The 27,345-nt window shown below is 52.6% G+C and overlaps 8 protein-coding genes across 8 annotated transcripts; 3 read left to right on the forward strand and 5 right to left on the reverse strand.

Annotated features, from left to right (window-relative positions):
* Positions 1 to 72: 72 nt before the first annotated feature.
* CABS01_08854 (uncharacterized protein) lies at positions 73 to 3,670 on the reverse strand (the record flags this gene model as incomplete). The annotated part of the gene is made up of 3 exons (XM_060542212.1): positions 73 to 864; positions 982 to 2,150; positions 2,338 to 3,670. 3 exons carry the CDS (start codon positions 3,668 to 3,670, stop codon positions 73 to 75), a joined length of 3,294 nt encoding a protein of 1,097 aa, XP_060401102.1.
* Positions 3,671 to 4,503: 833 nt separating this feature from the next.
* Positions 4,504 to 5,385, forward strand: CABS01_08855 (uncharacterized protein; the record flags this gene model as incomplete). Its single annotated transcript, XM_060542213.1, has 1 exon — positions 4,504 to 5,385. One exon carries the CDS (start codon positions 4,504 to 4,506, stop codon positions 5,383 to 5,385), a length of 882 nt encoding a protein of 293 aa, XP_060401103.1.
* Positions 5,386 to 5,816: 431 nt separating this feature from the next.
* On the forward strand, positions 5,817 to 11,617 carry CABS01_08856 (uncharacterized protein; the record flags this gene model as incomplete). The annotated part of the gene is made up of 8 exons (XM_060542214.1): positions 5,817 to 5,866; positions 5,967 to 6,195; positions 6,253 to 6,309; positions 6,398 to 6,463; positions 6,519 to 6,746; positions 6,894 to 7,038; positions 7,126 to 11,399; positions 11,459 to 11,617. The coding sequence occupies 8 exons, from the start codon at positions 5,817 to 5,819 to the stop codon at positions 11,615 to 11,617; spliced, it is 5,208 nt and encodes a 1,735-aa protein (XP_060401104.1).
* A 797-nt stretch (positions 11,618 to 12,414) lies between these two features.
* Positions 12,415 to 19,221, reverse strand: CABS01_08857 (DNA polymerase family B; the record flags this gene model as incomplete). The annotated part of the gene is made up of 3 exons (XM_060542215.1): positions 12,415 to 18,350; positions 18,409 to 18,551; positions 18,608 to 19,221. 3 exons carry the CDS (start codon positions 19,219 to 19,221, stop codon positions 12,415 to 12,417), a joined length of 6,693 nt encoding a protein of 2,230 aa, XP_060401105.1.
* Positions 19,222 to 20,076: 855 nt separating this feature from the next.
* CABS01_08858 (uncharacterized protein) lies at positions 20,077 to 20,867 on the forward strand (the record flags this gene model as incomplete). Its single annotated transcript, XM_060542216.1, has 2 exons — positions 20,077 to 20,443; positions 20,617 to 20,867. The coding sequence occupies 2 exons, from the start codon at positions 20,077 to 20,079 to the stop codon at positions 20,865 to 20,867; spliced, it is 618 nt and encodes a 205-aa protein (XP_060401106.1).
* Positions 20,868 to 21,376: 509 nt separating this feature from the next.
* CABS01_08859 (uncharacterized protein) lies at positions 21,377 to 22,444 on the reverse strand (the record flags this gene model as incomplete). Its single annotated transcript, XM_060542217.1, has 1 exon — positions 21,377 to 22,444. The coding sequence occupies one exon, from the start codon at positions 22,442 to 22,444 to the stop codon at positions 21,377 to 21,379; it is 1,068 nt and encodes a 355-aa protein (XP_060401107.1).
* Positions 22,445 to 23,320: 876 nt separating this feature from the next.
* On the reverse strand, positions 23,321 to 24,349 carry CABS01_08860 (aldose 1-epimerase; the record flags this gene model as incomplete). Its single annotated transcript, XM_060542218.1, has 1 exon — positions 23,321 to 24,349. One exon carries the CDS (start codon positions 24,347 to 24,349, stop codon positions 23,321 to 23,323), a length of 1,029 nt encoding a protein of 342 aa, XP_060401108.1.
* A 978-nt stretch (positions 24,350 to 25,327) lies between these two features.
* CABS01_08861 (transcriptional regulator) lies at positions 25,328 to 26,690 on the reverse strand (the record flags this gene model as incomplete). Its single annotated transcript, XM_060542219.1, has 2 exons — positions 25,328 to 26,413; positions 26,499 to 26,690. The coding sequence occupies 2 exons, from the start codon at positions 26,688 to 26,690 to the stop codon at positions 25,328 to 25,330; spliced, it is 1,278 nt and encodes a 425-aa protein (XP_060401109.1).
* Positions 26,691 to 27,345: the final 655 nt, after the last annotated feature.

Genomic DNA, 27,345 nt, shown 5'->3' on the forward strand with positions numbered 1-27,345 from the left:
CGACGTTCTTTCAAGTGAGCTAGATCAAACGACCTTAATTATGTGCTCTTCGAGACAACTTTGGTTTCGCCTTCATATCCTGCATAAGTTTCGGCACAGAGTTGCGATAGGTTTTAGAGACTGAGGTAAGTTGTTCGCTGCTCCACCTTGTACATCATATTGCCTCAGATCCTGAATCGCACACGCAAAATCCTTGCTTGGGTTCGCATACTTCGTCCCACTTCGACTACCAGAACTCAGATTATCTAGAGCATTTTGCATGCCCTCGTAAGTTGCGATCTGATCGACAAATTGCTGCGTGATGGTCTCTTTGCGGCGAGTATCGGGTCCTTTCCATGCATTGGTATAGTAGTGTCCCAACTTGGCGCAGTGAATAAGAAGCGCTGCGAGGCCAGCTGCAAGAGCCGTGGCAACTGACGAGCCTGTACGTCCATTCCTAGTGACAAGATCACTGATTTGTGACCCCAAAGCCTCTGACATGGTATCGGAATCATGGCTGTCACCTTCAAAAACATCCTTGATATCCACGCCTGGGAATAGGTAGTTCAGCCCATTCTGGTCCGTAACTTCTGGCCAGACCTGTCCGTGAGGATCAGCAGCACCAATACAAAACACTTTGGCGTTGTTGATCTCCCGCGGAAACTCTCCTCTATCACCGCGCTGACTGCGTCCTTGGATTCCATCGTCGCTCGCTGCGCAGAACATGATGGGAATCCGACGGCATTGACTGCCGGTGCCCTCACATGCGCTCACGACATTGCGTAGCTCCATGAGCGTGGCCTCTGAAATCTTGTTATTGTCGTTGCGGATGGTCCAAGACATACTAATGATGTCGACGTCTTGCTCTATGGCAGCTTTGATAGCCTGCGCAAGTCAGTCAGATCAATAGCCTTTTCAACTAATTACCGGTTCAGGATCACAAAGCCCGATGACAGAACTTCGCTCGAAAAGGGCCTTGAAACGTGGGGCTATGATGCTTACCTTAGCTGCACTGCTTGCATCAGGTACTCGCCGATTGCTGGATGCGTCTCGGACGGTTTTCAAACGATAAGGTATTATGTCTGCGAAGGGGCAGATGCGAAGAATTGTTTTTGCCATAAATGTTCCGTGGCCACTGACAGATGAATAAACCGGGTTGGGCCCATCAGGCGTTTGGTCGAAGCTTCGACCTTCCAAGAAGCGCGACTCTAGACAACGCATGCTCTTGCTAAAGAGATCAACCCCGTCGTCAATCAGTGCAACCCTTACTCGACGCAGGTGCGGGTTCTTGAAGTCATAGTCTGGCAGCTCCTCCGGTGTGGGGATAATCGAAACAAACTCTTCAACGTACTTGAACCACGGCTGTTCTACAGATTCTGGGGCAGAACCCGCAGCACCATCGGGCCCAGCTGCGCCTGTCGGCGTGACTCTGCCCACGTCTACAATTTGAATGGTCGGTAGACTCTTGTAGTCGTCGAAATGCTCATGTGCTTGGACCAACATTGATTGCCTGGACGACTGCATTTGTACTGGCGCCTTAGTACTAGTTGAGTTCTGATTCGCCTGTCCCATCTTCACCGGCCGTCGCCTTGGCTGCTTCATGCGCCTTGTGAAGCTTTCGAGGTTCTTTCGTATGCGACTTTCCTCGATCGATGGTACCGTGTAGTAGAGATACACCTTCTGCAAATATTCAAGAGCAGGTAGTCCCTCAGGCTCGCTCCACCCACGCAGGACAGAGTTCCGACCACTCCAATGCAGATGCAGTTCGCGAACCTGCGGCGTTGCTGTCTGTATCACCTCGGGGCAGAGATCTTCCTTGTGCCAGTTGAGAATCTCGACATCAAAAGAGGGATACTTCTTTTTTCCGCGCACAAAGCCTGCTAGAGCCTTTTCAACCTCCTCGTCTCGGTGAGGGTGGTCGCCGTCAAAGACAACAACCTTGAAGATCTTGCGAACACCCCACTCCCTGAACCAATTAAAGAATTGAAGATGATCTGTATAGCGGGATGAACCATTAGGGGTTTTCTGATCATTCTCAAGGAGGATCGTAGCCGGCTGAAGAAAGACATGACGAAGAGTGTGGTAGTGATCCCGTTTGCCAAAATAATTCCTCACTTGGTTCTCTGTCATATCACGGTATTCCTTAGCCGTATCCATTGCGAAATAGTAATCTGAGTTCTCGGATATTAGCATTCATACAAAAGCAATTGAATAGTGGCCAAGATGCCACTTCCTCATCAATCAATTTAGGGGAAGAAGGAAGGGGGTGTGACGACGCCATGCGGGCATTAGAACCAAGCTACCTATGAAGAGCTGAAGGGATTCTACGCCGGGGGTTCTTCAGTGTTTGAAACTTACGCTGTTCGTTATTTCCGAAAAATCGCTGGATTTCGGCGTCAATCTCCCGGAATGCGTTCCTCGTCTCATCGTTGTGGAAAACAGTCGACCGCAGAAAGCGAACTCCGAGCTCCTTACAAATTTCATCGCTGGCTTTGTCTGCAGCCTCAACATCTTGTTTAGTGAAGCGTATCTCTTTCGGTTTTCTCCCATTTGTCAGACCTCCGTTGCGCAATAGCGGACGACGCGAAACCTGACCTTCTTTTCCCCGACCCTCTGAAACAGATGGCTGATCCATAATCGTGGGCGGGTGGCTAGGTTTCAATATGCTTGGTTTCGCCGGTCTATCAGCATCGAAACTTGGACTCGAAGAAGGTATCCGCGTGTAAGAAGCAGTCATAAGACCCTTCAACATCATTCCGGGCTTAGGCTGTGTTCCCCCAAGCCCTCTTTCGCTCGCGATCTCAGAGGTAGCTAGTCGATCAGGTGGGCCTACTTGTGTCGGCGTAGATGCATTCATTTGCCGAAGATGCTGATTATGCCAAGATTCCCTGGTGGTAATATGCCACCTGTAAACGCTGTACTCGGGTTGATGAAGAGAGTTGTTCGCTTTCCACGGCTGAAGTCTGACCTCTTTGGTCACCAAATCGTGGATGCTATTGGGGCATTTGTCGAGAATTAGCCTCACCAATGCTAGTTGACGGTCAGGGTCACTGAGACACAAATCGAAACGCAGAACTTGCTCCAGCGGACTCAATTCGTTGTTGCTTTTGAAAAGCATCTCCGGAGCCGCAAGGTTGACTAGAATCTCTAGAAGGTCTATGTTGACCGGGAGCAACTCGTTGGGTTTGTCATTGAAGTTAAAAGCAGCTTGAATAATTTCTCGACCAGCTTCTATGGTGTCGGGATTCTGCTCGTTCTCTTCGAACCAGGTTTCAGCGAAACCGAAGGTCAGTGTCGCTAAAGAAGCTAAGTTGCGCTTCTTCATATCTTGTGCCATGAATTCGATGACGACACGAACCATCTTTTTCGAGCGTCTCCTGATGAACTCTAGCAGAGGAACGGCTCCACTAAAGTTCATCAAAATTGCTTCTGGTAACTTTCCGAGGATGGTGTTCAGGACCTCCGGAGGGCAATTATCTGCTCTTCTGGCATCGCGCAGAAACTGGTGAAGAATCGTGCCGTCTTCGTTAATCTCGTCGGCATGATCCTCGACGAAGCAAATAAGTTCATGAACACGTTCCTTTTCAGACTGGGGATCTCGCTGCTCGCCCGCTTTTATGGCGTCGATCTCGCCTGATATGTGATGGAAGACATCGACAAAGTCCTTTTCAGAAGAAGGAGGCGTCTCCATTGTTGCCATGGGTTCGTGGGTGAGTTTTGGGCTCATGTCCTAAAATGCGGTGCTCAATTGTGCCGAATGATTGCGCAGAACTCAGAGCGATAACGTACTGGTCTGCGCACGAAATTCCTAGCTTGAAGCGATTGTCATTCGTGACGCTCCCAGGTCGATGTTTGGACGAGAAGCAAAAGATTTTGTTCTGAGCTACTTGCATTTGCACGTAGGCATCGCTGAGACGGGAGAACCCGAGACACCGAGGCCACAGTCCATGTACAACGCGGTTACATGCTAACTTGAAAACTCTCTCTTCGCCATCATGATTGACATATAGTTACCTATGCGATACATTGCGGCATCATCCGATTATCCGAGTCTAGTTGGAAGAGCGAGCAAGTTGGTTGGAAGCTTCCCCTGCATATGCAGCCAAGCCAATATTGCACCCATCTCTGCAAGCTTGACTCTCAACTTGCAACTTGCTACTCCAACGTGCTTCTGTTCACCATCGCCGGGATTCGTCCTACTCCAGGCACACTAGGATACCCGTAATTTTGCGAACAAGCTTTAAGGCGCAGACGTATCAGCAGTGGTTTTCCAGGAATAGCCTCGCGCAGCCTTTGTGGCACCGTTCATAGTTTCACAGCCACATTGTGTTGGTTGTTTTGACGTTCTACAAACAAGTGCCTTGTTTTCGTCTTGTTTTCGTCGTCCATAAAAGAGTGGGCATCCCCTCCGAATCATAATACTATCTATGTCTACATCAAGCAACACTGCCTCGTTAACAATCAAGCAATCACCCGTCCCTCATACAATCCCTGTCATCTCTCGGATACTACTCAGTGGTCAAGATGTCAGATAGCGAATCAGACGACTTCTCAGACGTTGGTACGGTGATCGACTTCGGCTTGGGTGCGGTCAGTGAGGCCCAATGCCAGTTTCGATTCAACTCAGACGGCATCTATACCCCGCGCGAGACTGCAGTGTTGGTCCGCTGTTCCTTAGCCGACATTATTCACGGCCAAGCTAGTCTAGATGATGCCACCCCATGTGTCCTAGTTGTTTTCGATTTTCAGCTGGACCGGATCAAAGCGACGCGAAGGATACGCCAAGCCATCATAAGCCTCACTCTACCTGAGGGCATTCGCGTGCGCAAAGGAGGCCTCTCGCCGAAGGGAAGAGTTTCATTCCACCCACAAGCAATGACTCTCTCGCGCAGTAATGAGAGTAGTCTGTCCGCAGGCTTGTGTTATGGTGCCTCCATCGAATGCGGTGTCAAACGCAGCGAGACGGTCAGCTTGGACACGACGGAGTACGCCACTGTTAATGGATGGACAACACGACAACCGAAGGGCAGAGTAAATGACCAACGGCCGCATAATTGCGTCAAATGGGCGCTAATGGAGAACCCCGCCCTGCCCAAACACGGTGTCCCGCCTCATTTTCGTGCCGCTGTCTTACTTGAGCGGTGTAATGGAAATACGATGGACAGACCCTTCGTCCTCGAAATGGAAATCAAGTCTTCCGTTGATCTGAAAACATCGATCGAGGATTTGACGGAGATGTTTGGCAAGGTGCCTCGAGGTTGTTTGAGAGTTGATCCCTTCAAACAATCCACCGAAAACCTGCGCAAGTATGATTCGAAACAGCTTGCGGATGTAGTGGGTGACCTTTGGGGATTGTCTTCTGGCGCCTTAGAGACTGAGTCATTCTCAAGAGACTTTGTACGGTAGTGTTCGAGCGGCACAAGCGGGTAGTTGGTTGGTATTCATGGCAAGGTGCATGTAAACGCTTTCATCACATCGCATTGAATCCCTGCATGTAACCTGCGTCTGTCGCTTAGCCTCGGAACAGGAACCCCAAGTTAGGTCAAAGATGGCCAGAAGTAGTCACAGCTAGCTTCGATGTATTTTCAAGTACCCAGCATGTTACTTTATGAATGCGTGATTTGTTGTTGGAATGTTGGACAGAAATCAACCCAATCTGAGCAATCAGCTGATGTATGAGTAGCCGGCCTAAGGCGGCTTCCTTCCCTCTAATTACCAATCCATCTTTCTCGGAAACATATTTGTTGCGAAATTGGGATATCTTGGGGACGTTATTTCCCACAGAATCATGAACGACAGCCAAAAGAGCAAAAGTTGCCCTATAAAAGAACAAGATCATGGAGTTACTCGAGAGATTCGATGCGGAGGATGGTGACTCAGATAAAGAGTATGTTGCACAATGACAATGCTGCTGTGATTTATCTCGTCAAATCCTTCTTCGATTCAAGCCTAGTTACGAGATGTTATAGTAACTAAACATATGGAAGCATCCTTGTGGTCCATGGATTGTCATATAGCGGTGGCAGCCCTTGGGAGGCAACCCCGACCAAACCGGCCTGGCTGAGACAAGATTTGTTCAATGATAGCAACTCCAACATCATTGCTTTCAACTACGAAAACTTTTTTGACGGCCAAAAGCCCATGTGCACTCGTGCTGGACTGGAGTTCGTTGCCTGTCAGCTTTTAGACGATATCATGGTTTGGAAGGCATCGGAGGTCAGTATCATCAAAATTTCCTATAACCAGACGCAATTGCTGACCTAGCCTTCAAAGGGAGATCGTCCACTTGCCATTCTAGCCCACGACACGGGTGGTGTGCTTATTAAGATGGTAGGTTAAGCCAAATTACGTCTCTAAACCTGTTTCTATTATTTGTAGAACCTCTCCAACTTAGGACTGACTACATAGTGGACTGCAGGCCTTCATCATTGCTGCTGGCAACCTAAGCAAGTACAGTCCATTGCTGTCCTCTGTTTCTGTCTTAGTAAGTCAATCTTTGAACTTCATCTGGAGAGATTGCAATGCTTACAAGAGCAAAGATCTTCATCGGCTGCCCACACAAAACATCGAGCGCTGAATCACTTGTTAATGGGTTTGCGACTTTGATCTATAACACTCACAGCATTCCCAGTATCGGCCTTTTCCAAGCTGCCAAACTATGCGCTGAAATGACCACAGATGTGAATCACCTGTTTTTGAACAGCAATCTACCTTTCATGGTGCACATAATCAGCGTTTTCTCGGAGGCACCGAATTCTATTGACCGAGTAAGCACACATACCTGATGTTTGAGTCCTGTCATCCCTCTCCTGTCACAAAAGTTACAACATTATCATAAGGGCGATCATGCAAGATGGCAATTGGGTCATAGAATCGCCATGAACCTTTTTTCAATTCAGTCCTGACCCTATCAGACGTTTGATGAGTTCACTGCTACGCTTGACCTCAGTTGCGAAACTCGCATCGGATTACCACACCCTCACGGCACCCTGCTTGGTCACGAACTCGACGAGAGAGCGGATAAGTTGCTCAAGGGAAAACTTCAGGTTTTAACTACAGGTAACGCGCCTAGATATTTCTGTGCACTGAATACACCATCGACATTTCTATATGATCACAATCACTAATTTACGCTTCCCTTAAAAGCAAGCTTTAGCAGCCAGAGGCTACAAGTCCTGCTCTCATCTGTGTCTCCGCCACCTACCTTTCAAGCGGGGCTTGAGTACAAGACATTGGATAATTTGGGATTTGAAGAAGACCTCGATGAGTGGATCGAAGGTCGTACATCAAGCAATACCCGATATATCTGGGCTCCTACGGAATCATTCCCATCGGGTACGATTGGCAGTTTCGTTCGATCGGTGTCGAAAGCAAACCAGCTGTCAGCACCCAAGATAGAGATTAGAGCTTTTATCTACCAGTTTCGAGAGATTAGAGCACATACACAGATTCAAGCGAAAATCCGCTTGAGCAGTATGCGGAATGTGCTCGAGAGCTTCCTAGTCCAGGGTCTTGCGTACATCTCTCCTCGGATGGAGCAGGACATGGGTGTGGCGAGCTTACTTTCGTTGTTTGAATCAACCTACTCGCCTGCGAAGCCATTGGGTGAAGACTCGCTTACAGTTCTCTTCGTCGTTCTGCACAATTGTCTTCGGCGCAACGGCATTCGTCCAATTTGGTGTGTTTGGAACCTAGAACACTGTGGCGGCGATACGGAGGTGACCAGGTTAGTGAGCAACTTCAAAGAGCTTTTTCGGTTGACCGCGCTCAAGCCTGCGGTACTATTTTCCTGGTTGGGACAATCAACCTCTGATTTTGAGGGAATTATGCAAGATGCCGGCATTCATCCTTTTCAATTAGGGTCTTGTTATCAACGCTCTCAAGATCATAGCAGTCAGATCTCTTCAGAATCCTTAGCTTCACACGGCAGCCACGCGTGCGTCGGTACGTTGCCAGAATTGATCGAGGCTGCCTTGTGCAACACCAAAGACGACGATCTTCGCCAGAGTTTCATGCAATTCGCCATTAGGACAGCACAAACAAGCGTATCAGGCGTTCAGTATTACCGAAGAGTCCACGAGGCCATCGACGACAATGGGAAGCTTGATCCACACGCCCTGCAGACTGCAATAGCGGGTTTTCTTACAAGAGATGAGGATGTTTTTACGAATACCGCCCTTCTCTGGGTCCAATTCGGTTGCCGACCTCTTTCTCCGACTGAGCTTGTCACTGTTTTAGCTCTGGAACGGAGCCTAGCCAAATCACATGGAACCGAATTCATCTCAGGTCAATGCCGTCTTGGAAAAGGTATAGAAGACACCTCATCCGCTAGCTTTTACCCCATCCAGAACCATCTTTCAGGCCTTATACAAGTAGTTGATGGCGAGTGTCGGCTCACTTACGACATTACTGGCGAACCGAACGACACTGGCCCCTGGCATTCCCATAATGCCAAATCAAACTTATGGATACTGCGCTGTCTGCTCCGGCATTTGGGTATCGAGGCAGAGCAAAAAGGCCTTGACAGTCAAAGTTCACAATCCGAGTTCATCCGACGTTCACCATCCCACCACGACTTGACGACGTATGCCGCCAAATTTTGGTCACATCACTACAGAGTTGCTCAATCTCACACATCGACAAAACTAGAAGCCGAAGCCATGGTAGCCAGATTCCTGAAGGTCAACCACGCCGCGACTTTCCTTATGCTCCGACATGTTCAACATGCTGTCGTAGAATCTCCCAGGAGGGCGGTTTCTGAAGATACCACAGCTACTGCGGTGGCTCTTCTCGTATGTCATGGTTTCCATGACATCGAGGAGATCGGCATGCTTGCCAGCTGTCCCGGATGGGAACGTAGCCCCAAGACTGTGTTCCCTGCGCTTTTGGAGGCAGTCAGGGGCGGCCACATGACACTTCTTCCGAAGCTCCCTGTTTCTGTCCTCGGAGACAAGGAAGCAAGAAAGGTCTTTTCAGCAGTTGAACCAGGTAATCTCACACACGACTGCATCCATGATCTTTTCCGACAAGCGCAGTCTCGGCAGAATTTCCAACCCCCGTTCGAATTGTTTTTCTGCGCGGCATTCGCTGGCATTCAAGTATGCCCCAAAAGCATCGAAGATTGTAATATTGACAGCTCCACGTGGCTCACATGGCTATTGAAGGCCATTGCTTTCCCGAGATCGGATGCCACAAAGATGATCTCACGGCTTGCAGAACCTCACCTCAGTGAAGACCAAAAGGCTGACATCTTGCTCGCTGCAAGCCTCGTATGCGATTGTAAGGACGTCTTTGCGCTTATGAGCTGGCTCAGATTAGGCATCTCGTCCCGATCTCTGCGAGCGCTTATTTACTCGGGCAATCATACTGCTTTGGAGAAGCTGCTGGCGAGCCAGTCTCAGAACGAGTATTTCTCCAGTGTAGGACTCAAGGAGAGTCTCTACATGGCCGTGGATCACTCTTCACTGGAAATTGTGAGAGTACTCCTCGGCCATGTTGATGTTGTCCAAGACAAGGAAATCCTTATGGATTGCTTGAGTCGTGCTATACAGAAATCAGCATCCAAGGAAGTCTGTCTCTTGCTTCTAGACACGGGAGTCGAGACTGATTACGGGCGTCAAGAGCAGTACTTGAGTGACGCCGTGAAGCAGGATAACACGGAGCTGGCACAAGTGTTCTTGGATTGCGGGGTCGGCATAAACGCTCAAGAATTCTCAGGCGAACCGCCTCTTTACGTGGCCGCGAAAGAGGGCACGCTATCCATGGTGGAGTTCCTCGTGGAACGGGGCGCCGACGTCAACATTCGAACTGATGTCAAGGGGCTGACGCCGCTGTACGGAGCGACACTTCAATCGAGACCAGAAGTCGTCGAATATCTCCTGAGCAAGGGAGCCGACGTGACTATTCCTTCAAAGGCGCGAAACTGGTCTCCTTTGGAGGGGGCATATGACTATCCGGCCGTCATGGCACATTTGGTCACCAAGGCGTGGCCACCGCCCGACTATCACCGAGTGGCAGAGTTCGGAGACACCCAATGCACAGCGCTTTTCCTCGCAGCGACGTACGGCAAGACGGAAAGTGTCAGGTTGTTGTTGAAGCATGGCGACCCGGACATCGAGTTCACGCCATCCTCGGATATTGAAAAAGAAAAGGCGGATACGAGGGGGTATACTGCTCTAGCTGTTGCCAGTCTATACTCGCACGTGGAAATTGTGAGGCTGTTACTAGAGCACGGGGCCAACGTCAACCATCGGATCCCGGGCACCAGTCTGACACCGCTCCATCTCGCACACAGCGGCGATACACTCGCGGTATTGCTGGAATACGGAGCCGACAAGGAGGCCAAAGACGACAATGGCTACACGCCTCTCTTTTACGCCGTGACGAAGCAAGATTCGAGTCTCACCCGGCGTTTGGTGAACGCTGGCGCCAATTTTAAAGCCACCGATAACTGGGGTCATACCGCTCTGCTAAACGCTCTGATCCACGGCGAGCCGCAGAGCCGTGAAGAGAATTGCAGATACCTCATTTCCAAAGGTGCTCCGATCAACGCAAAGGGCCCAGATAGGTACGGTTCCACCGTGCACAGGTGTTGCAGGTTCGGTGAAGTGGAAGAAGTAGAATTGATCTTGGAGCTGGGCGGTGATGCGGGTCTCTGGTATGGGATGCAGGGCACCCTTCTCGAGGCGGCATGCAATAATGTCAACAAGAATGACTTGGCAGTACTGAGGTACCTAGTCGAGCAAAAGGGGATCGACATCAACGGCCCAGGAAGCTACCTCCGCAGTGCCATGGGAGAGGCGTTCCGGTCTGGCGACGAATCGCTCGTACGGTACCTGCTCGAAAAGGGTGGGAGTTTCGACACCCTAGACGGCAACGGACAGCCGGCGTGGTTCAATATCTGTGCCAGAAAGGACGACGCCCTCGAGATGTTTGACATGCTACTAGACGACTACGGAGCGGACGACTTCTTGGCCTCGTTAGGGGACAAGGACAGAATGTCACGGGGTATCCTGCACTGCGCAGCACACTCGGGGCATCTGGGACTTGTTGAGAGACTTGTCGACCTGGATCCAAATCTAATTGACAGCCGTGACGTCGACGGGTGGCCGGCTCTTCACTGGGCAGCGCCAATGGCCTCCATCGAAGATCTTGGAGACGAAGATGTCCCGCGGAAATGGGCAGAGAAGGCTGAAATCATCAAGTTCCTAGCTCGGAAGAAATGTCCTGGTCTGGCAGAACGTGTGCCCGGTGGCAACGAACGTACGTGGGGCGTACTGGAAATTGCGCAACACCACGGCGCGCCTGAAATTATCGTCGCTGCGTTTAGGGACGTGACGGAGGGAAAACAAGTTCAAGTCGAATCCATCAAAGCGTTGTCCAAGCGCGCTGGAAGATGGATTTGCGATGGTTGCAATACTGTAAGTTTCCCTGTGCCGATATACCACAATATTCGAGCTAACCTAGACGATAAATCCAGCTGATTTGGGGTGCTTTCCTCATTTGCGATGACAATGATTGTTATAAAAACTTTGGGCTTTGCTTCAAGTGCGCGCCTCACAAGGATAAGCTTCATGACCCAAAGCACATCTTCGTCATTGACGAACGAGGGGTCCCAGAATGCCAAACTCTGGTTTGAGTTTATCAAGACCCATCTACGGATCTCTGGATGGAGAGGAACTGGCGAGTATGACGCTTTGGCAAGTGGGGTCTAGAATGAATAGCAGATATGATAGACGTCTGCCGACTTCACAATTCTTTCCATGAGCCCTTTCGCACAATGACAAGAATGAACTAGTAATGAAGCGCATGCAACTCCAGCCGCATCTAATCAGGAACAATACATGTAAGGTATCGTGTGATGTATCCCGTCGAAAGCTGAATGATGGGGATACAAACGTTCCTCATTTTTTTTTCCAACTCTGCTTCTGATATTCTTACTTTATCTCGAGGCTATAAGGAAATAGGAACGGATCAACACATAGTTCGCTGTTACCCTGAATAAGGCGGGTGTCTACGAAGTGACGCCATTCGGTACTAGGTGGGAGGAGGGGAGCATCTGACTATATCTCACAAACCCGCCGCAACGCCTCACGCTTCTAAAGACTCTTACTTAGACACGGCTTCCATCAAATCTCGATATTGGCCCAAGTCACCACGGATGCCATACAGCCGTCTCGGTCCGCTCAGCGATACCCTATTCCTCCCCCCCTTAGAACGCGAACAAGTCACATTCACAGCCACAGGGATTGCATCCATATCCTGAATTAAGTATTCGTATTCAAGCACGTAAACCACAGCCTCTCATGCTTTTTCAAAGGGCTATCTAGTATATCATCCCTCCCACAAGTCTCACATCCCCAATAACGCCGTCAAATGCAACCCAAACGCGCCTACCCATGCCCATTCCCACCTCCCTCTTCCCTCAACGAGGCCTCAAAGACCCTTCCTCAACCCCTCCGTAACCTCCAACAACATCCTCAACCCATAGAACTTGGCCACGCTCCAATACACACTCAGCCTTCTCACAATATCCGCCCTCTTGACACTCTCAACCCACGTCCCGCTGCACGTACAATGCTCCATAAACTCGTTCATCCTCAACGCACCACACTTGCCGCATTTGAGATCTTGCGTAGTCCACTCCACCACAAACGCCTCCACGCTCGCCAACAACGTCTCCTCGATCGCATTCCGATCATACTCGGCCTCGCAAAACGTACACCGCCAAGGCCTCGTCTCCGGTCCCAGCCGCCGCCCGTCGGGCCCAATCTCCGGCAACAGGTCCTCATCGCGGCAGAAGTCGAGGTCGCGCGCCATGGTGCAGCTGTCGCAGCTGAGCTGGATCACCTTCAGGCTCTCACTCGGGTTCTGGAAGGCGCCTTCCTTGCTGAACTCGCGCACGTCGAACATGGCGAGGAGTTCCTTGCGCAGGAGGCGCGCTTCGAGGGTGATGTTCTTGTCGAGGGAGAGGACCTGCATCAGGGACTTTACGAGCTCGAGGACGGCGTTGCGCGAGGACAGGTGGGCAAGGTGCGAGCCGGGGAGCTTGGGGAAGGAGTAGTCTTCCGCGAGCTCCGGGTGGAGCAGCTCGCGCTTCTGTAGGTTGACGAGGTTGGCAATGTCCTTCTTCAGGGGCTTCTCAAAGACTTTGCCTAGGATAATTTGTCCCTGGGCGCCCTCCGCAAGGGCCTTTTGCGGGAGTTGTGTAAGGCGCGGCGTCGAGGAGAAGTCTCCGTCTTGAGGGCGCTTGAGGTTGTGCATGAGTTGGATGAACTCAATGACCCAGTCCTGGAAAGTGGGCTGCAGGCGGATAGGGAGGAATGTCGCCATTTGCCAGTGCATGACGGTGTCGAGAGTCTGCTGCTCTGCCTCCACCACCTCCTGACAGGCTTTGCCGCCGTAGTTGAACTCATCGTACCATACTAGGTAATCCCAATATTCCTTGATCTCAAGGTCGATGAAGTGGAAGAGGGGCTTGCTCTTGATCGACTTGATAATGTACTGACTGTAGGCATACGCGGTACCGACCTCGGCCTTGGTCGTCTGAAGCAAAAGGCGGTTCGAGTTGGCAAAGATGACCTGAGAGCCGACTCGGCGGAAGTCGGCCATGAGCTGTTGGAATGCCTTCTTGGACATCATCTGCACGTAGTAGTGCAGAGCACGGTCATACAGGAAGGAATCAGGATTCTCGACCCAACGGACCAGGTGCTGAACCATGACATCGGCCATGGTGTTGCCCTTGCAGGCCTCCTGCCACCAACTCTTCACCATCTCTCGGAGAACCAGCACACCAGCGTTGGCAAACGTGCCTTCTGACGAGATGACTTCGTCGCCAGCCGCGTTACCATCTCCGGCGGGATTGAAAGAAATAGACTCGGAGCCTTCCAGCTCATTGATAAGAGAGGATGTGAGTATGGTGTTGATGGCTAGGTTTCTGACCTCCAAGTCGATGCAGACCGAGGAGAACGTGCCGGGGTTGTTGATTGAGGGCATCTGGACAGTTTCGAGCGGGCCGATAATGTCATCCTTCTCGTGACCGGCATGGTCGGGACGAGGGCTTGCGGACCACCACAGGACAACATTGTTGTTCTGCAACCTTCTAGCATAGGCAATATCGATGAGGAAGCGCGGGTCCTCTCGCTCGAGATTACAGAGAGGAACCTCTCCGTACCGTGCGAGTGTAGTGAGATGCAAGATCCAGGAGCCAAGACCAAGATAGTGTCCAACAAGCCGTCTTGCAACGACTGCTTGCCAGCCAAGTGGCGGCAGGGAGCTATCCGCAGCATCATACTTAAGCGGCAGTACTGGAAACTCGCCGAGAATCGGAACGTCATTGATGAGCATGTTGCGCTGGGATGATTGGATAACCATCATGAGTGGTCGCAGCTCGTCCTTTCTCATCTTCTTGACGACGTCGCTGAGTTCCAAATGCGCCTTTCGCCTTGTCGTGACCTGGGTGATTTTGAAGTTGAGCTTCTCCTGGTAGGTGAAGCAATCCTGCCAGTTCGTGCCTTCCGCCTCTTCTCCTCGTCGAGCAAGCAGCTCGGTGTAGATCCGGGAGATATTGGGGAGGTCCTGGCCCGAGTCTCTGCCCTTCTGCAGAATGATCACATGTGCCTCGTCCTTCAGTGTAGAAAAGACTCCAAAGATTTGTTTGTCGCCAGCAGTGACGTGAGAGACGTAGATGTATGCCAGGGGTGAAGTTTCAAGATAGGTCTTCGCCTTCAGGGGACGCTTGAGACCACTTAGATCGAAGCCTTGCTCCAGGCCCTTTCCGAGGACTGCATGTTGCTGTTCGTCAATGGTGCAGAGATTACCCAGTTGAAGCACAGCCCGAATATTCAGCGGCAAATGCTTCTCGTACACGCCTTCGACACTGGGGTGGTTGAACAGCAGCGAGAACTTGTCCGCCTCATTGAAGTAGACGTCCTCAGGAACCGTAAGCTTGAAGAGGTGAACGGAAGAGTGACCATTCGGAAGCGTGTGGTTGACCTGCTCGACCTCACAGCCAGGGATATCAACGTCGGGCATTTCGCCACTTCTCAAGTTCAAGAACACCTGTCGCGGGACCTTGATCTTGAGCGAGTGGATCTTTGCATCGATGAGAACGTGAGCGTTGACGATACCAGGAGTTTCCGTCGGCTTGAGATGCAACAGCTGCCAATTGCTCATGTAAGTCATATGGGCTTGCTTCATGAACGTGTTTTGGATGTTATTCTGGTTGTTGCCGCGTCGGTCTCCAAAAAGCTGTCGTCTTCGAATGCGAGCCTGCTTTTGAATCTTCCACTTTTGCTTCTGGTATTGCAAGAAGCCAATGTAGTCGTCTGAGGGGGAGGGCATAACCTTGGGCAGTGCGGCGAAGGGATCAGTGCTCTCAGCAGCTTCGGGAGACTTTCTCTTCTGGGCAGTAGGCTGTGAAGCGGCCACCACAGACGTCACGGGCTTTGGCTTGAGTAGCTGTGTGCCGAAGTCCTCCATGTCGGTTGCGGACCGACCGTTGCGGTTGGTGATGTCTTCCAGTGGCCCCTTGGTGAAAAGGTCGGTGAGCTTCTTCTGCTTCATCTTATCGTCCTTGATGTTGATCCGGCGTTGCAGCCAGTCTGGGTGAGCCACACGAGGAACCGGGTTCCTGACTTTCTGGAGCGCAGCAGGGATGGTGATGAGCTTCTGGATGACGGATCCCAGACGCTCCAGGTAGTAGTCCCAGTCCAACAAAGCTCTCGGGTCGGTGTCCGCAGGTTCCTCCTTGAGCCATTTCTTGAGGTAGAAACGCTTCGTCGTCTCTTCAGCAGAGAAGATGGCAACCGGGATGGCTCGCTCGGTGACGGGCGCGTTCTTGGGTCTGGCGCAGATAATGAACTTGCAATTCAATCCCTTGTCCTTGACCATCTGTTCACCCAAGAAGTCTGCCAAACGCTTCGCCGTGGTGATTGAAGTTGACTTTTGCGAACCGTACTCCTCCAAGGTCTTGGACATGCTTCTGTTCTCCGAAATAAGCTCCATGAGTTCCTCGTCCGCTAGCGTTGCACCCTTGCTGTGCAATACATCAAGCCATTGGTTGGCAACCTTGGCAACGGCAGCATAGCACTCGGCAAGAGTTTCTCCTTCAAGAAAAAACTTGAAGATTTGCTGCTGGAAGATCTTGATGAGCTTCAGCTCACCTCTGCGCTTCACTTCGAAACCCTTCAACTCGGCCAAACTGCCGTCGTCGTTGAAGACTGCATAACGCTTCTTCAAATTCTTGTCCTCCTCCTTGGAAGTGGGCAAGACCATGGCCTTGTAAGGGCCGTCGACTTCGAAGAAGATGGAGTTGTCGCTGTGCGTCTCGTACTTGAGAGTCTTGGGGTCTGTGAGCGTCTGGTACTGGTGGTTGGTGAACTTTGCGTGAACCAAATGGTTCAACATGGTACAGGGGTACGAGATGGTGACCTTCTTGCCTCCCTTGGTCTTGAAGGCGAAGTTTTCCGGGAACGTGGCGGGAAGCATACACCAGATACCGTCCGTATCCAATTCTAAGGGACGACCCAATCGCTCAACGAGCGACCTGGCCAGCTGAATAATTGTCGCTCCCGTCAGACACGTAACACCAGCCATTTCCATGGAATACCATCTGGATCCCTTTCTCATGACATAACCATAGAAGGAATTCAAAATGACCTTGTGAGCAAGCTGCAGCGAGTCGAAGAGAATAATCATCTTCTTAGCCGCATCAACTTCGCTGGAGGTTGCGCCAGAGGACTTCAGGGCTTCCGTTTTGCCCTTCCAGACCTTGGCTTTACCCTTGTAATCGTATCGACGATCACGGAAGTCTCGTACGGTGTTGATGTAGAACGGATTCTCTCGCTGGCAGATGATGGCCTCCTTGACAGTCGTTGTCGAGTCGTGGATCTTGTGGTAAACCTTTTGCGAAAAGATCTGCAACCGCTTCCGCAGGAGAGCAGTCTGCTCGTCGGGAGACAAATCCTGAAACGTCCTCTGAGGCGAATTCGGCCACTTGCCGGGGAACTTTTCATTCTCCAGAGCATTTCTGATCATGTTGTACTCGTCCCGCTTTGCCGGCAAGTACTCTCCTCTCCACGCCCACGGCATACGTCTATCGCACGTCTTGCCTGGGCGGTTGAAGTCGCATGCCGCACAGTCCGACTCTTGGATCATGGAGTCCGGTTGCAGACGGTTCGTCGTCATGATATTGGGGTACATGGACGCAACGTCGAGATGGTAGATTAGGGGTCGCTCGCTGCGGTTCGGTGTCTCCTTCAATGCGCGCAACCGAGAAGCGATTTGCTCCCTGATCTCGTCATAGTTTTCAATATCGTCCATGGACTTCTTTTCCTCCACCGTAATACTGAATTTCAGCGCGGCGTCCAAATCATTCAACAGCTCATCAACTGCACCCGTGTCAACCGCAAAATTAACGGGAATATCCGCGCGGAAGACACCTGCTTCAATACTTTCGACGTGGCCACCGACATACGTCTCTGAGTCAAGCAAGTGTCCTTCGTAGAACGCTTCTCTTGGCGACACATGCTTGTTTGGTAACACAATCTCTTGTTGGTAGGCCTGCACCATCAACAACATCTCGCAAAGGGTACCGGTACCCTTTCGCAACGTGTCGTCACCACCAAGCGGCAGAATCGTGCATAGAGAGAAAATGAAGGGATGGACGTATTTCATGTACAGGTAGTACGTCGCCACAGCATCGGAAACTGAGTACTCGGCCAGGGTCTGGGGGCGTTCCTGGGCATATGGCGTCATGAGTTCGGGGTCGAGCTCGTCGGGGTCGTAACCGAGCTTGGCGACGGTGACGGCTTTCAGACCTCGGGATCCCTGAGGCAGGTAGGAGTCACGATTCACCCAGTGGAAACAATCCATGTGCACGCTGTAGCTGCACTTGTACTGGTCCTCGCTGTCCTTCTTCCAACCAATCTCCTGGTACATGTCGATGCCGTTGATGCTAGCTCGGGCGTCCACAAAGGGCCAATCGAAAAAGTCACCGTTGTACGTCGCAATGACTGTCGGTCTCGCCTCCTTGATGTGTAGGAAGAACCTCTCCAGCACGGCCTTCTCATCCGGTTCGTTGAAAATCATAAAGGGTCCTGGGTATTCCGGCTTGGGGGTGTAGTCAAAGTCGCCAATGTCCTCGGAGATGATTTCTCTGTTCGTGATCAGGAAACCCTGCCCGTCAATCATGTACGAAATCATCATGACCTGGTCGATGGCGGCGTCGGGGAATTTGAGGGGCAGTTTCGTCGTCTCGATATCGTAGGCCATGACTACCGGGTCTGCCATGGCCAGGCGGTCCTCATTGGTTGTGATTTTTGTGACGCCGTGCTTAACGTCGATGAAGTACCATTTTCCTACCCGAATATCTGCAATCAGGACTGGTTAGTCGTGGCCGGTTCCGAGCTCCGAAGGACCCAAACCTACCCATATCTATCATTACTCTTACATGGTACGGCACGTCGTACTCTCTAATATCGACAATGAAGTCGCTGGCGTCGGCAAAAGAAGCATTCGTTCGTCTATCGTCATCTCGTGAATCGTCAAAAAGGTCAAAGTCGCCATTCATCCTGCAGGCATGTCAGTCAACCCACTTCATAAACCCCAGAACACCGCAACGACTTACGTTGAAACCTCGGCATATGCGTCCAAAGCATCCACATTCTTCCTGTTCTTCGCCGCAATAGGCATGATATCCTTCCTCGCCGCCATCAAATCCGCCACATTCGTAAACCTCAGCTCCAGAAACGTGCGGCGGTACCCTAGCAGATGATTCGGCATCTTCAAATCCTCCTTGTCCACCCTCTTAATCGTCTTGACGACGCCGTCGCCAGGCACGCGCTTCAGCCACTCCTCGACCTCGCTCTCGCGGCCCTTCTTCACGGCAATCAAAAAGTAGGGGTCGTACTCGACCGTCGCCTTGAAGTGCGCGCCGTCGTCCTCGATAAAGTAACAGTCGAGCGCCGCCCGCCCGTTGGGGTTCCGGTCGTCCTCGACCGAGGTGGGCTGCACGTTGACGAGCCAGCCCTCCTTGCGCTTGCCGCCCTCGTAGCGGGCGAAACCCATATTCTCGTCGATTTGGTGCGCCAGCCGGGTGCGCTCCCACTTCTCGTCGGCCGAGGTGGCCTCGTTGCGGCCCGAGGCGGCGAAGGTGCGTGTCGTTCGTGAGGGGCCGTGGTAGGCTTGCTTGCCGCCGCGGCGGTAGCCCTTTTGCGGGCGCCGTAGGCTCGTGTTGGGCATTGTGGGCGGCTGTTATGTGGTTGAGGTTTCGGTAGGAAGGGGAGAGATCTCGAGGGATCTTGTTGATCGGTGTAGATCTCCGTCGAGGGACTCTAGGTAAAGGAGGTCTCTCGAGGAAATCGCAGCCTCTATGGAGTCATGAGACAAGACCACAGAGACAAACGGCTAGGTTCGTAGCAGTGGGGAAGACTTGACAATGAGGGACTGGTGGTGGGTATCAAGAAGGCTCTCTCTCTCTCTCCGTCTCTGTCAAGACCAATAAACAAAGGCAAGTCTGTCTCGGTGACGAAAAAAACCAAGAACAACCGAGAGAAAACGGGGTATTGACGATCCTAAGAATAGGAATTGGACGAGTGGGAGAGTGGGATTTGTCACTCTAGTATTCAAGAACGAAAGGCATTGAGCTTTTGCGCATTGAGGACGGGAGTGGAGGGCCACTATCCAATTACTCGTTGTCCAGGGCACAAAAAGGATGGTGCCAAAGACGCGTCGTCCCCGTCGCGACTTTACGCGAAATCTGCACGTTCTGCAGGCCAGAACAGGAGACCGGGGGACCCACTTCAATTAAGCCCAACATCCCGCGCGACAGCTGCGCAGCGCCTGTGCAGCGCACACTCAGTCTGCAGGGGGAACTTAAACGCAGAGGCACGGACCATGGACACCGGCCCAGCAACGAACCGTCGACGGGGGGGAGTGGAGGTCCAAATTCGGTGGACGTCATCTCAGGCCACGGGCAGACTTTGAGAGCTTCACCGGGGGACCGAAAATCAAGCGTCGGGATTCACAAGAACCAGCATCGGATGCGCTCGATCTCATTCACACTAGACGCATATAAAAGCTAGACCTTCGCACGTAATGGCAGACTCACCAAACATCCCGGGCCCCAAGAAAGAAGGCCAGAAGCTGTACCTCTGGTCCCGTTCAAGCCAAGGCCCCGTCGGGGAGGGAGCTCCGGGTTCAACAACACCTACGACGGCATCACCAACATCACCATCACCGGAGCAGGCGTCCGACCCTAAGCTCGACCCGACCGACTTCCAGAAGAACTTCCCGACGCAGGACGGTGCCGCCGCGCCGGGGTACCCGTCTATCGGCGAGGCCGTCAAGACCATCAAGTCGGACGACTTCCTCTCCGTCACGCAGACGCCTTGCGCGCGGGACGGGTTTCTCACCGGTATCGCCAGCGGTGCTGGTGTTGGAGGATTCAGATATGTCTTCGGAGGTAGATCTCCCCTGATTATTCCTATTTTACCTTGTCTGAATTTGGGAATCCCCCTCTCACATCATCTCACCTTCACACTCACACTCACACTCGCACTTACATTTCCTCCCCTTTTCCTACGCTGTACTCATCCTCATCCATACCAAAAGCCAGCCGCTAAAACTCTCGACCAGGCTCACCCATCAAGGCGGCAAACTGGGCCGTAGGCAGCTTCCTCGTCGGCTGCATCGGCTCCTACGAGTACTGCCAGATGAAGCGGCGGCAGGAGCGCGTCAAGATGAAGCGCACCGTCGAGGTCTACCAGGAGACCATGATCGACAAGCGCCGCCGCGAGATCGAGCAGCTCAAGCAGCAGGCCGAGCAGAAAAAGGCAGAGGAGGAGGCCAAGGCCGCCGGCCAGAAGTCTTGGTACAAGTTCTGGTGAAAGGAACTCGTTCGTGGTGTAGAGGAAGAAAGGTTGGCATCTCCAAAGGGATCTTTTGCCGAGCCACGCCTTGTATGAATAGCATTCCGCAAAGGGCGAAAGAGAAGGGCATCTGCGAGTGGCTTTGGCCCGCGATGCACTTGTGTTGAAATAACTGTATCATCATCCATTCGATTTGGGGGTATAAAAGAAAGACTATTTGTATCATTCCATCCATTCTTCCTTGTTCCCCTGTTTCCTATAATTCCTGTCGCAGTCTTTGCTGCGTGATGTGAAGGGGATATCGTGCTGGCCATCATCCAAGTGATGAACCGCAATCCAGAAAAAAGTCCATTCGTAAATAGACGCACCCATATGGTTCATAAACGCCCCTTACCCCTAACGCCATACGAAGCCTTTCGTGGCCATTCCTTCAGCCTAGGCCATACCAAAGCCAAACGACAAGGCCCAATACTACCAGGCCTCATCGCAGAAAAATTTCGCTGCTTGCATCCATTTTGCGATTGTTCTTAGACGTTCGTCACGACTGTGCTGGCTTCCGATTCGGTGAAGCGCACCTTTCGCACGCCGCCGCTGCTGCCACCAGCAGAAGGCTTGGAAGGAAGACCAGCACCGCTCCCTCGTCTCCGCTGACTTCTTCTAGCCCTCGCCTCGCTCTCTTCCCTCTTCTTGTACTCGGCCAGCTGCAGGCGGCGCTTCTGCGTCCGTGCATATGCCATCGCGGCTGTAGGCATGAACCCGACACCATTGATGCCTGTGCCGTCGTCGTCCTTGTCTTCTGGATCGTAAATCGTAATCTCCTCCTCCTTCCAGGTAAGCGCAGCCCTGACTGGGTCGACAATCGTCTTCATCTCCTGGTCTTCTTGTTGTTGTTGCGGCCCAGCAGCGGCAGAGGCTGTGTCGGCAGGGTTGGTCTTGTTGGTCCCCTTGCGGCCCTTGAGCGGTGGTGTGCCCGCGCGTCTCCGTCCTCGGGCTTTTGGATCTTGTAGTTTGTCGAAGGAAGGATGCGAGCGCGTTTGTTGTGTGCTCGTGAGTAGTGTTGTGGCGGTAGCAGTGGGAGCGTCTCCTTCTGTGAATTTCGATTTCGGGATAGACACCGGATCGCTCTTGACATCGGGGTCCGGAATGACGACCAGTGCGTCTGCAGCAGTGCTAGCAGTAGTGCTAGCGACGGCAGTGTTGTCGCCCTCAACGTCCGTCATCTCCAGCTCAGGAACCTTGACTCTCTTGCGGCTCGCAAACGGGTCGTCGTCAGAATATCCGTACCCGCTGCCGTCCTTGTGCTCGTCGCGGGTCGGATCATATGCGGCGCTGCCGGGTCCAGCAGCAGCAGCTCGGTTCTGTTGCTGGGCTACCCCGCCCCCACCACTATTCCCACCTAACGCCAGACCACGGAACTTGTGGACGACCTTGCTGTGCGGGCTTGCGCTGCCGTCTTCTGCGTCGCTGCTCTTGGGGTGGTCGGCAGGCAGCTGGAAGTTGAATCTGGAGGTTGTGTATATCGGCGACACCGGCGGGGCATCCTCGTCTCTCTTGCGCTTCGGCGTCGTCGTCGGGGTTGGGAAGGGTTCAGCCATAATGCTGTGCAGTATGTGGTAAGGTATATTGCGCAGGTAGCGCCGCACTCAAGGCGATTGATGGTGTGGGCTGATTTAGGGAGGTATCTGACTCGTTCGGGATATTGTTGGCAAATAGGAATGAGTCGGACGATGCAATAAGGCGAAGGACCGTAATTGTCGGTTGGTAGAATGTTGTCTCGGTTAGGTAAGTTGAAGCTTGTAAGCTTTTGATTCTCGAGGATATTGGGTATCGTGAATCAGTGGCGGTCAAGAAGCGTAAGTTATCTAGGTAAGGAAGGTACGGTGAGGTAGTTGTTGAAGAGAAAGGCTCTAACTTGGTCAAGTGATTGAATATTTTTAGTCTTGGGAGGCAGATCCGGCAGTTACCCTTTGGATCTGGGCTGGTCCTTCCTTTCCCGAGTACAAAGTCGCAAAATGCCCACCAAATGACCGTTACGTGGGCGCGATAAGCTCAACACACCCACGCTAAAACAAAGCTAGAGCCCCTCGGTGAGCAGCGTACGCCGTGTACGCCATGTACACCGTGGGAACCTCTCTCGTCTTCATCCCATGTTTTGTGAGCCCCCCCCCCCCAGCTTCATCAGAAGATTCAGCCAAATCGGGATACTTCCATCCTATACGGACGTTAATGGCTGACATGTATCCGTATTCCCCGGCTCTCAAAGCTTGAAGCGCTGTCCAGGAATACCGCAGCCGGATGCAGTCTCTGCCTTGGGAGGTTATCACGAGAAATGCTGACCGACTTGTGAATCCAAAAGCCAAGTTAAATCAGTTACCAGATTTTTTAACTAAGAAGCAAATTCATTATCCAATCTAGATACTCATTGATATCGTCATATCCACCCCTCAGTACCAATAACTTCCAAAGTCTCTCTACTCGCTCCAAGCCTTGTACACAATCCTCGTGCCATACGTCTCCCCCTTCTTCAATAACATCTGGCCCTTCCACTCATCCACATTAACCGCATTCACCCACCGACTCGGCTCGACACAGAACCCGCTCCTCTTGCCCCGCGCCGCAACCCCTCCCACGGCGGGCACATCGATCCCCTCGCCCGTGTAAAACTGGAACGCCGGCTCCGTGCTGAGAACCTCGAGGTTGACCCCGTTCTTGGGGTGCTTCGCGTGCACGTGCAGCTTCAGCGGCGCTTGGCGGGTATCGATCGGCACCGCGCCAGCCTCCTTCTCCTCGACGACGACAAAGCAGTCGTCCACCGCGGGGGCCTCGACGCCGAGCTCAAACGGCTTACCGCCCTCGATGCCCGGGAAGGGCGCCGGCCCACCGGTGGGAATACCGTCCTCGCGGGGAAGGTACGCGTTCGTCGCCAGCGTCGCGACGGTGCCAGCAAAGGTCTCGTCGCCCGTGAGATTAAAGTACGAGTGGTTCGTCATGTTGATAGCCGTCTCCTCGGCGCCGTCGACGAGCTGCGCCTCGTACTCCATGCCCAGCACCGAGACCTCCTTGCCGTCCACCTGCTGCGTGCCGGCCGTGTAGATGACCTTTACCTGAACCTTTCCGGGGAACCCTTCGTCGCCGTCCTCGCTGGTGAGCGAGAACTGGACGCTCTCGCCACCCTGGAGACCCTCGACGCCCGGGATCGCGCGGACGCCGACGGGCTTGGGACCCTCCCAGACCTTGGAGCTCCAGGGCTTGGCGCCGCCGTGCAGGTTATTGTTGCCGTCGTTGGCGGCGAGCTTGTACGTCTTGCCCCCGTTGAGGGACTTGATCTGCGCCGAGGCGAGGCGGTTCGCGACACGGCCGACGGTGACGCCAAAGTAAGGCGAGTTGTGCTTCTCGTAGAGGTCCTGGGTCGGGAAGCCTTGGACAATGTTGACGCCCTTGACCTTGAAGGACTGCAGGATGGCGCCCAGGGGCAGGAACTCGAAGGTAGCGTCCGACATTGTGCGAAAGGTATGTGTGGCCTTTTGGGGAAACGGGCTTGGTGATGGGGACAGGTAAGGTAGTCGATCGAAGTGTTGAATCACGGAATTGTCAGTCCAAAGTGAAAGAGGGCTACGACAGAGGCCTGGAATCACGCAGAGCTGTATTTTTGGGCAAGGGGACAGCAACCCTTTATGGAGTGCGACCAAGAGTCCCGTCACTGGTTGACATGGCGAAACATGCAATTCAGGCTATTATTGCTTGTATCTGCGCTTGTTGGCCGATGTAGCGGGGTGTTTGGACGAGGATGGCCGATGGAGGAGGGGGTGGAAACAGTTGAAGAGAAATGACGGCGTCTGCGGGGACGCACGCCCGCGGCGGGGTAAATTGGAGACACAAAAGACGTCCAGTATTCGTACGGACCACCTGGCGGGGAAGCTTTCCCCTCTGTTTGGCCGGTGCTCTCACTCCTCAACACCGAACCAGGAGGTTCCTAGCCCCATTTCGAGCGGCCATGCTGTCGTCTAACTGGTGCGTCTAAAACAACACGAGCAGCTTTGCGCCTTGTCTTCGCGTCTCCGGCTTTTTGGGGAAATGGATGGATCCAAAGCTGCCAAGTTCCCAGACGACCAGAGGGATGCTGGCGGATGGCGGATACACACGACAGTCAACTTGAGAGGCCCGCTTGAGCTGGGTAAGAAACTAAGACTCAGGTGAGAGTTTGCTCCATCCGCGAGCTGTGAGTGGATGTACAAGTTGTCAATTGTCCCGAATTTCTGAGAAACCCACCGTGGTCCGAAAATTAGTGCATTAAGATCGTGTACAACCTTTTGGTGACCCCTTGTCCTCTTCGGGCGACACTCCGCGATGTAGCGCCACCAAAAAACCAGAGGCCTCATGCTTCCAAGCTACATATGATACAATGAGCAACAATCACACTCATATGCATGATGGACCGCCAACACATAATACAATGTCCCATCCCAATATTCGTTACATCAATCCGATTCTTCGTCGTCGTCGCCGAGGAACGCCAGGTCCGCTCGCGCCTTGCCTCGTGCACGCGACGGGACGTGTGACTCTTGGTCCTCGTCATCTTCGTCTTCTTCATTGTCTTTGACGTTCTCGTCGTCAGAAACATCATCCTTCACAGCCTTTTTGGGGGTTGGTTGGCCACGCGCCTTGCTTCGAGACGATCTGCCTTCTGCGCCCCAATTAGCATTCATCTCCTGAACTGCTTCCAAGTCCGCCTCCAATTCTCTGCGCTCCTTGATCTCTTTTGCCTTTGCTTCTGAAAAGCGACCATCCATTCCAATGTCTTTGAGCATGCCTCTGAGGTGCCTAATCTTGGCCTTGGTATCGTCTCCGTATTGCTTCAACTCGAAGCCCCAGATTTTGCGAATACCACACTTGACCAGATGAGATTGTAGCTTTTTGATTTCCGCATCGTCAGGGTTCTCTGAGGCTGCCGGTGCCTTCTTCTGCTTGGTGGCCTTAGCCTTGGTCTTGGGGCCCGCTCCAGCTTCCTTTTTCTTGCGTTTCGGCTTGGGTGGCTCGTCTATCACGTCCGATAGCTCGCTGGTCGTGTCGTCTGCTGGCGCCTCGCCCTTCTTCTCGTCTGAAGCTTCGGGGTGCTTCTCGATTGACTCCTCATCCTTTTTTGCCTCGACCTTCTTCTCTTGTGACTTTTCCTCCTTGTTCTCGACCTTGTCGTCCTCGCTGTCAGGTGGGGAGCTCAAGGCATCTGAACCACTCTCTTCAGCCTTGCCCGCACGTCCGTTGGTGGGTTTAGACGCCTTCGGCTTGGCAGGGCTCGCTTCGTCAGAATCAGAGTCGATCACAGGAGTTTCCTCCTTCTTCTTGCGCGGGGCTGCTTTCTTCTTCGGCTTCGCCTTTGGCTTCTCCTCCTCGGAGGCGCTCGCCTCGGATTCTTCTACTTTGGCAGAGGCGCGCTTTCTGCGCTTAGCAGGCGGTGATTCATCGGCTGCTTGACGCTTGCCAGACTTCTTTGGCTTCGCATCTTCTTCATCTTCGTTAGGTTCGACTTCTTCATCGGGGTCTGCGTTGCCCTCCACGAGGTCGGTCTAGTATGATGTCAGAAAGACAAACTCCGACACTGTTGGCGGTGCTCGTGCCTATGCCAGTGCCAGGGAGGGGCTAGGTAATTACAGCGAGTTCCTTGATGAGCTTTTTGCTCTTCTCCTTCCATTTTCCTGAAGAGAGCATTTCATCTTCGAGCTTGAGATCTGATTCGACGCGCCTTCGGATGGAGTTCACGTTGAGGTTATCGATATCCGTCTTGAAGACCTCGCGGACTTTGGCGAGGATCGTCGCCTCGATCTCCTTGTCTGAAGGGGCCATGCTTGTAAGATTGGCCGGGATGAATGGAGTCAATGGTGCAATTGAACGTTGATGCCGTCGATAAGGAAATTTACAGCTTCACTGGACATTTGGCGCGGAATGGGGTAGAATGCAGGAGCTTCGGGGCTCTGTCGCGCAGGAAGTCGCGTCGAGGGACGGTGTCTGAGCGCAGCAGGTGGACGGCGACGCGGGCAGGCGCAGATCAAGCGCAACCGGGGTAAGCTGCAACTGATTCGACCGGAGTGGGGCGGCAGTCATCCGACGTCAATATCGGGTCTGGTCCGAGCTTTTTACATAGAAGGCAGGATGCAACGGCGCCGGGAGGAAGGAGAGATGGCAGTATTGTGCGCGTGTTCGAATCAGCCATTCCTTTCTTGATAGGTACAACGCGACTATCAATCATGATAAAGTAAGGCTGCTACCTTTACAGTTCTCCTAAATATCACTCGCCGGCCAGGAACAATGACGTATTGTCGAAAGTGGGCTTACTTGATGTGATTTGCGACATTGTGTAGTTATGTAAATAATAAGTGCTGAGGTTTAGTCTCGAAAGCAGCTTGATTATTTAGTACAAGGTGGCCGACGAAAGCTCGGTGAGTGAATGTGAGAAAGGTATGGAGTCCCTCAATGCTGCCGTTTGTTTTTTTGTCCATGA

The sequence above is a fragment of the Colletotrichum abscissum genome, assembly GCF_030869225.1.
Source record: "Colletotrichum abscissum strain IMI 504890 chromosome Unknown Scaffold_20.1, whole genome shotgun sequence".
Taxonomy (NCBI): domain Eukaryota; kingdom Fungi; phylum Ascomycota; class Sordariomycetes; order Glomerellales; family Glomerellaceae; genus Colletotrichum; species Colletotrichum abscissum.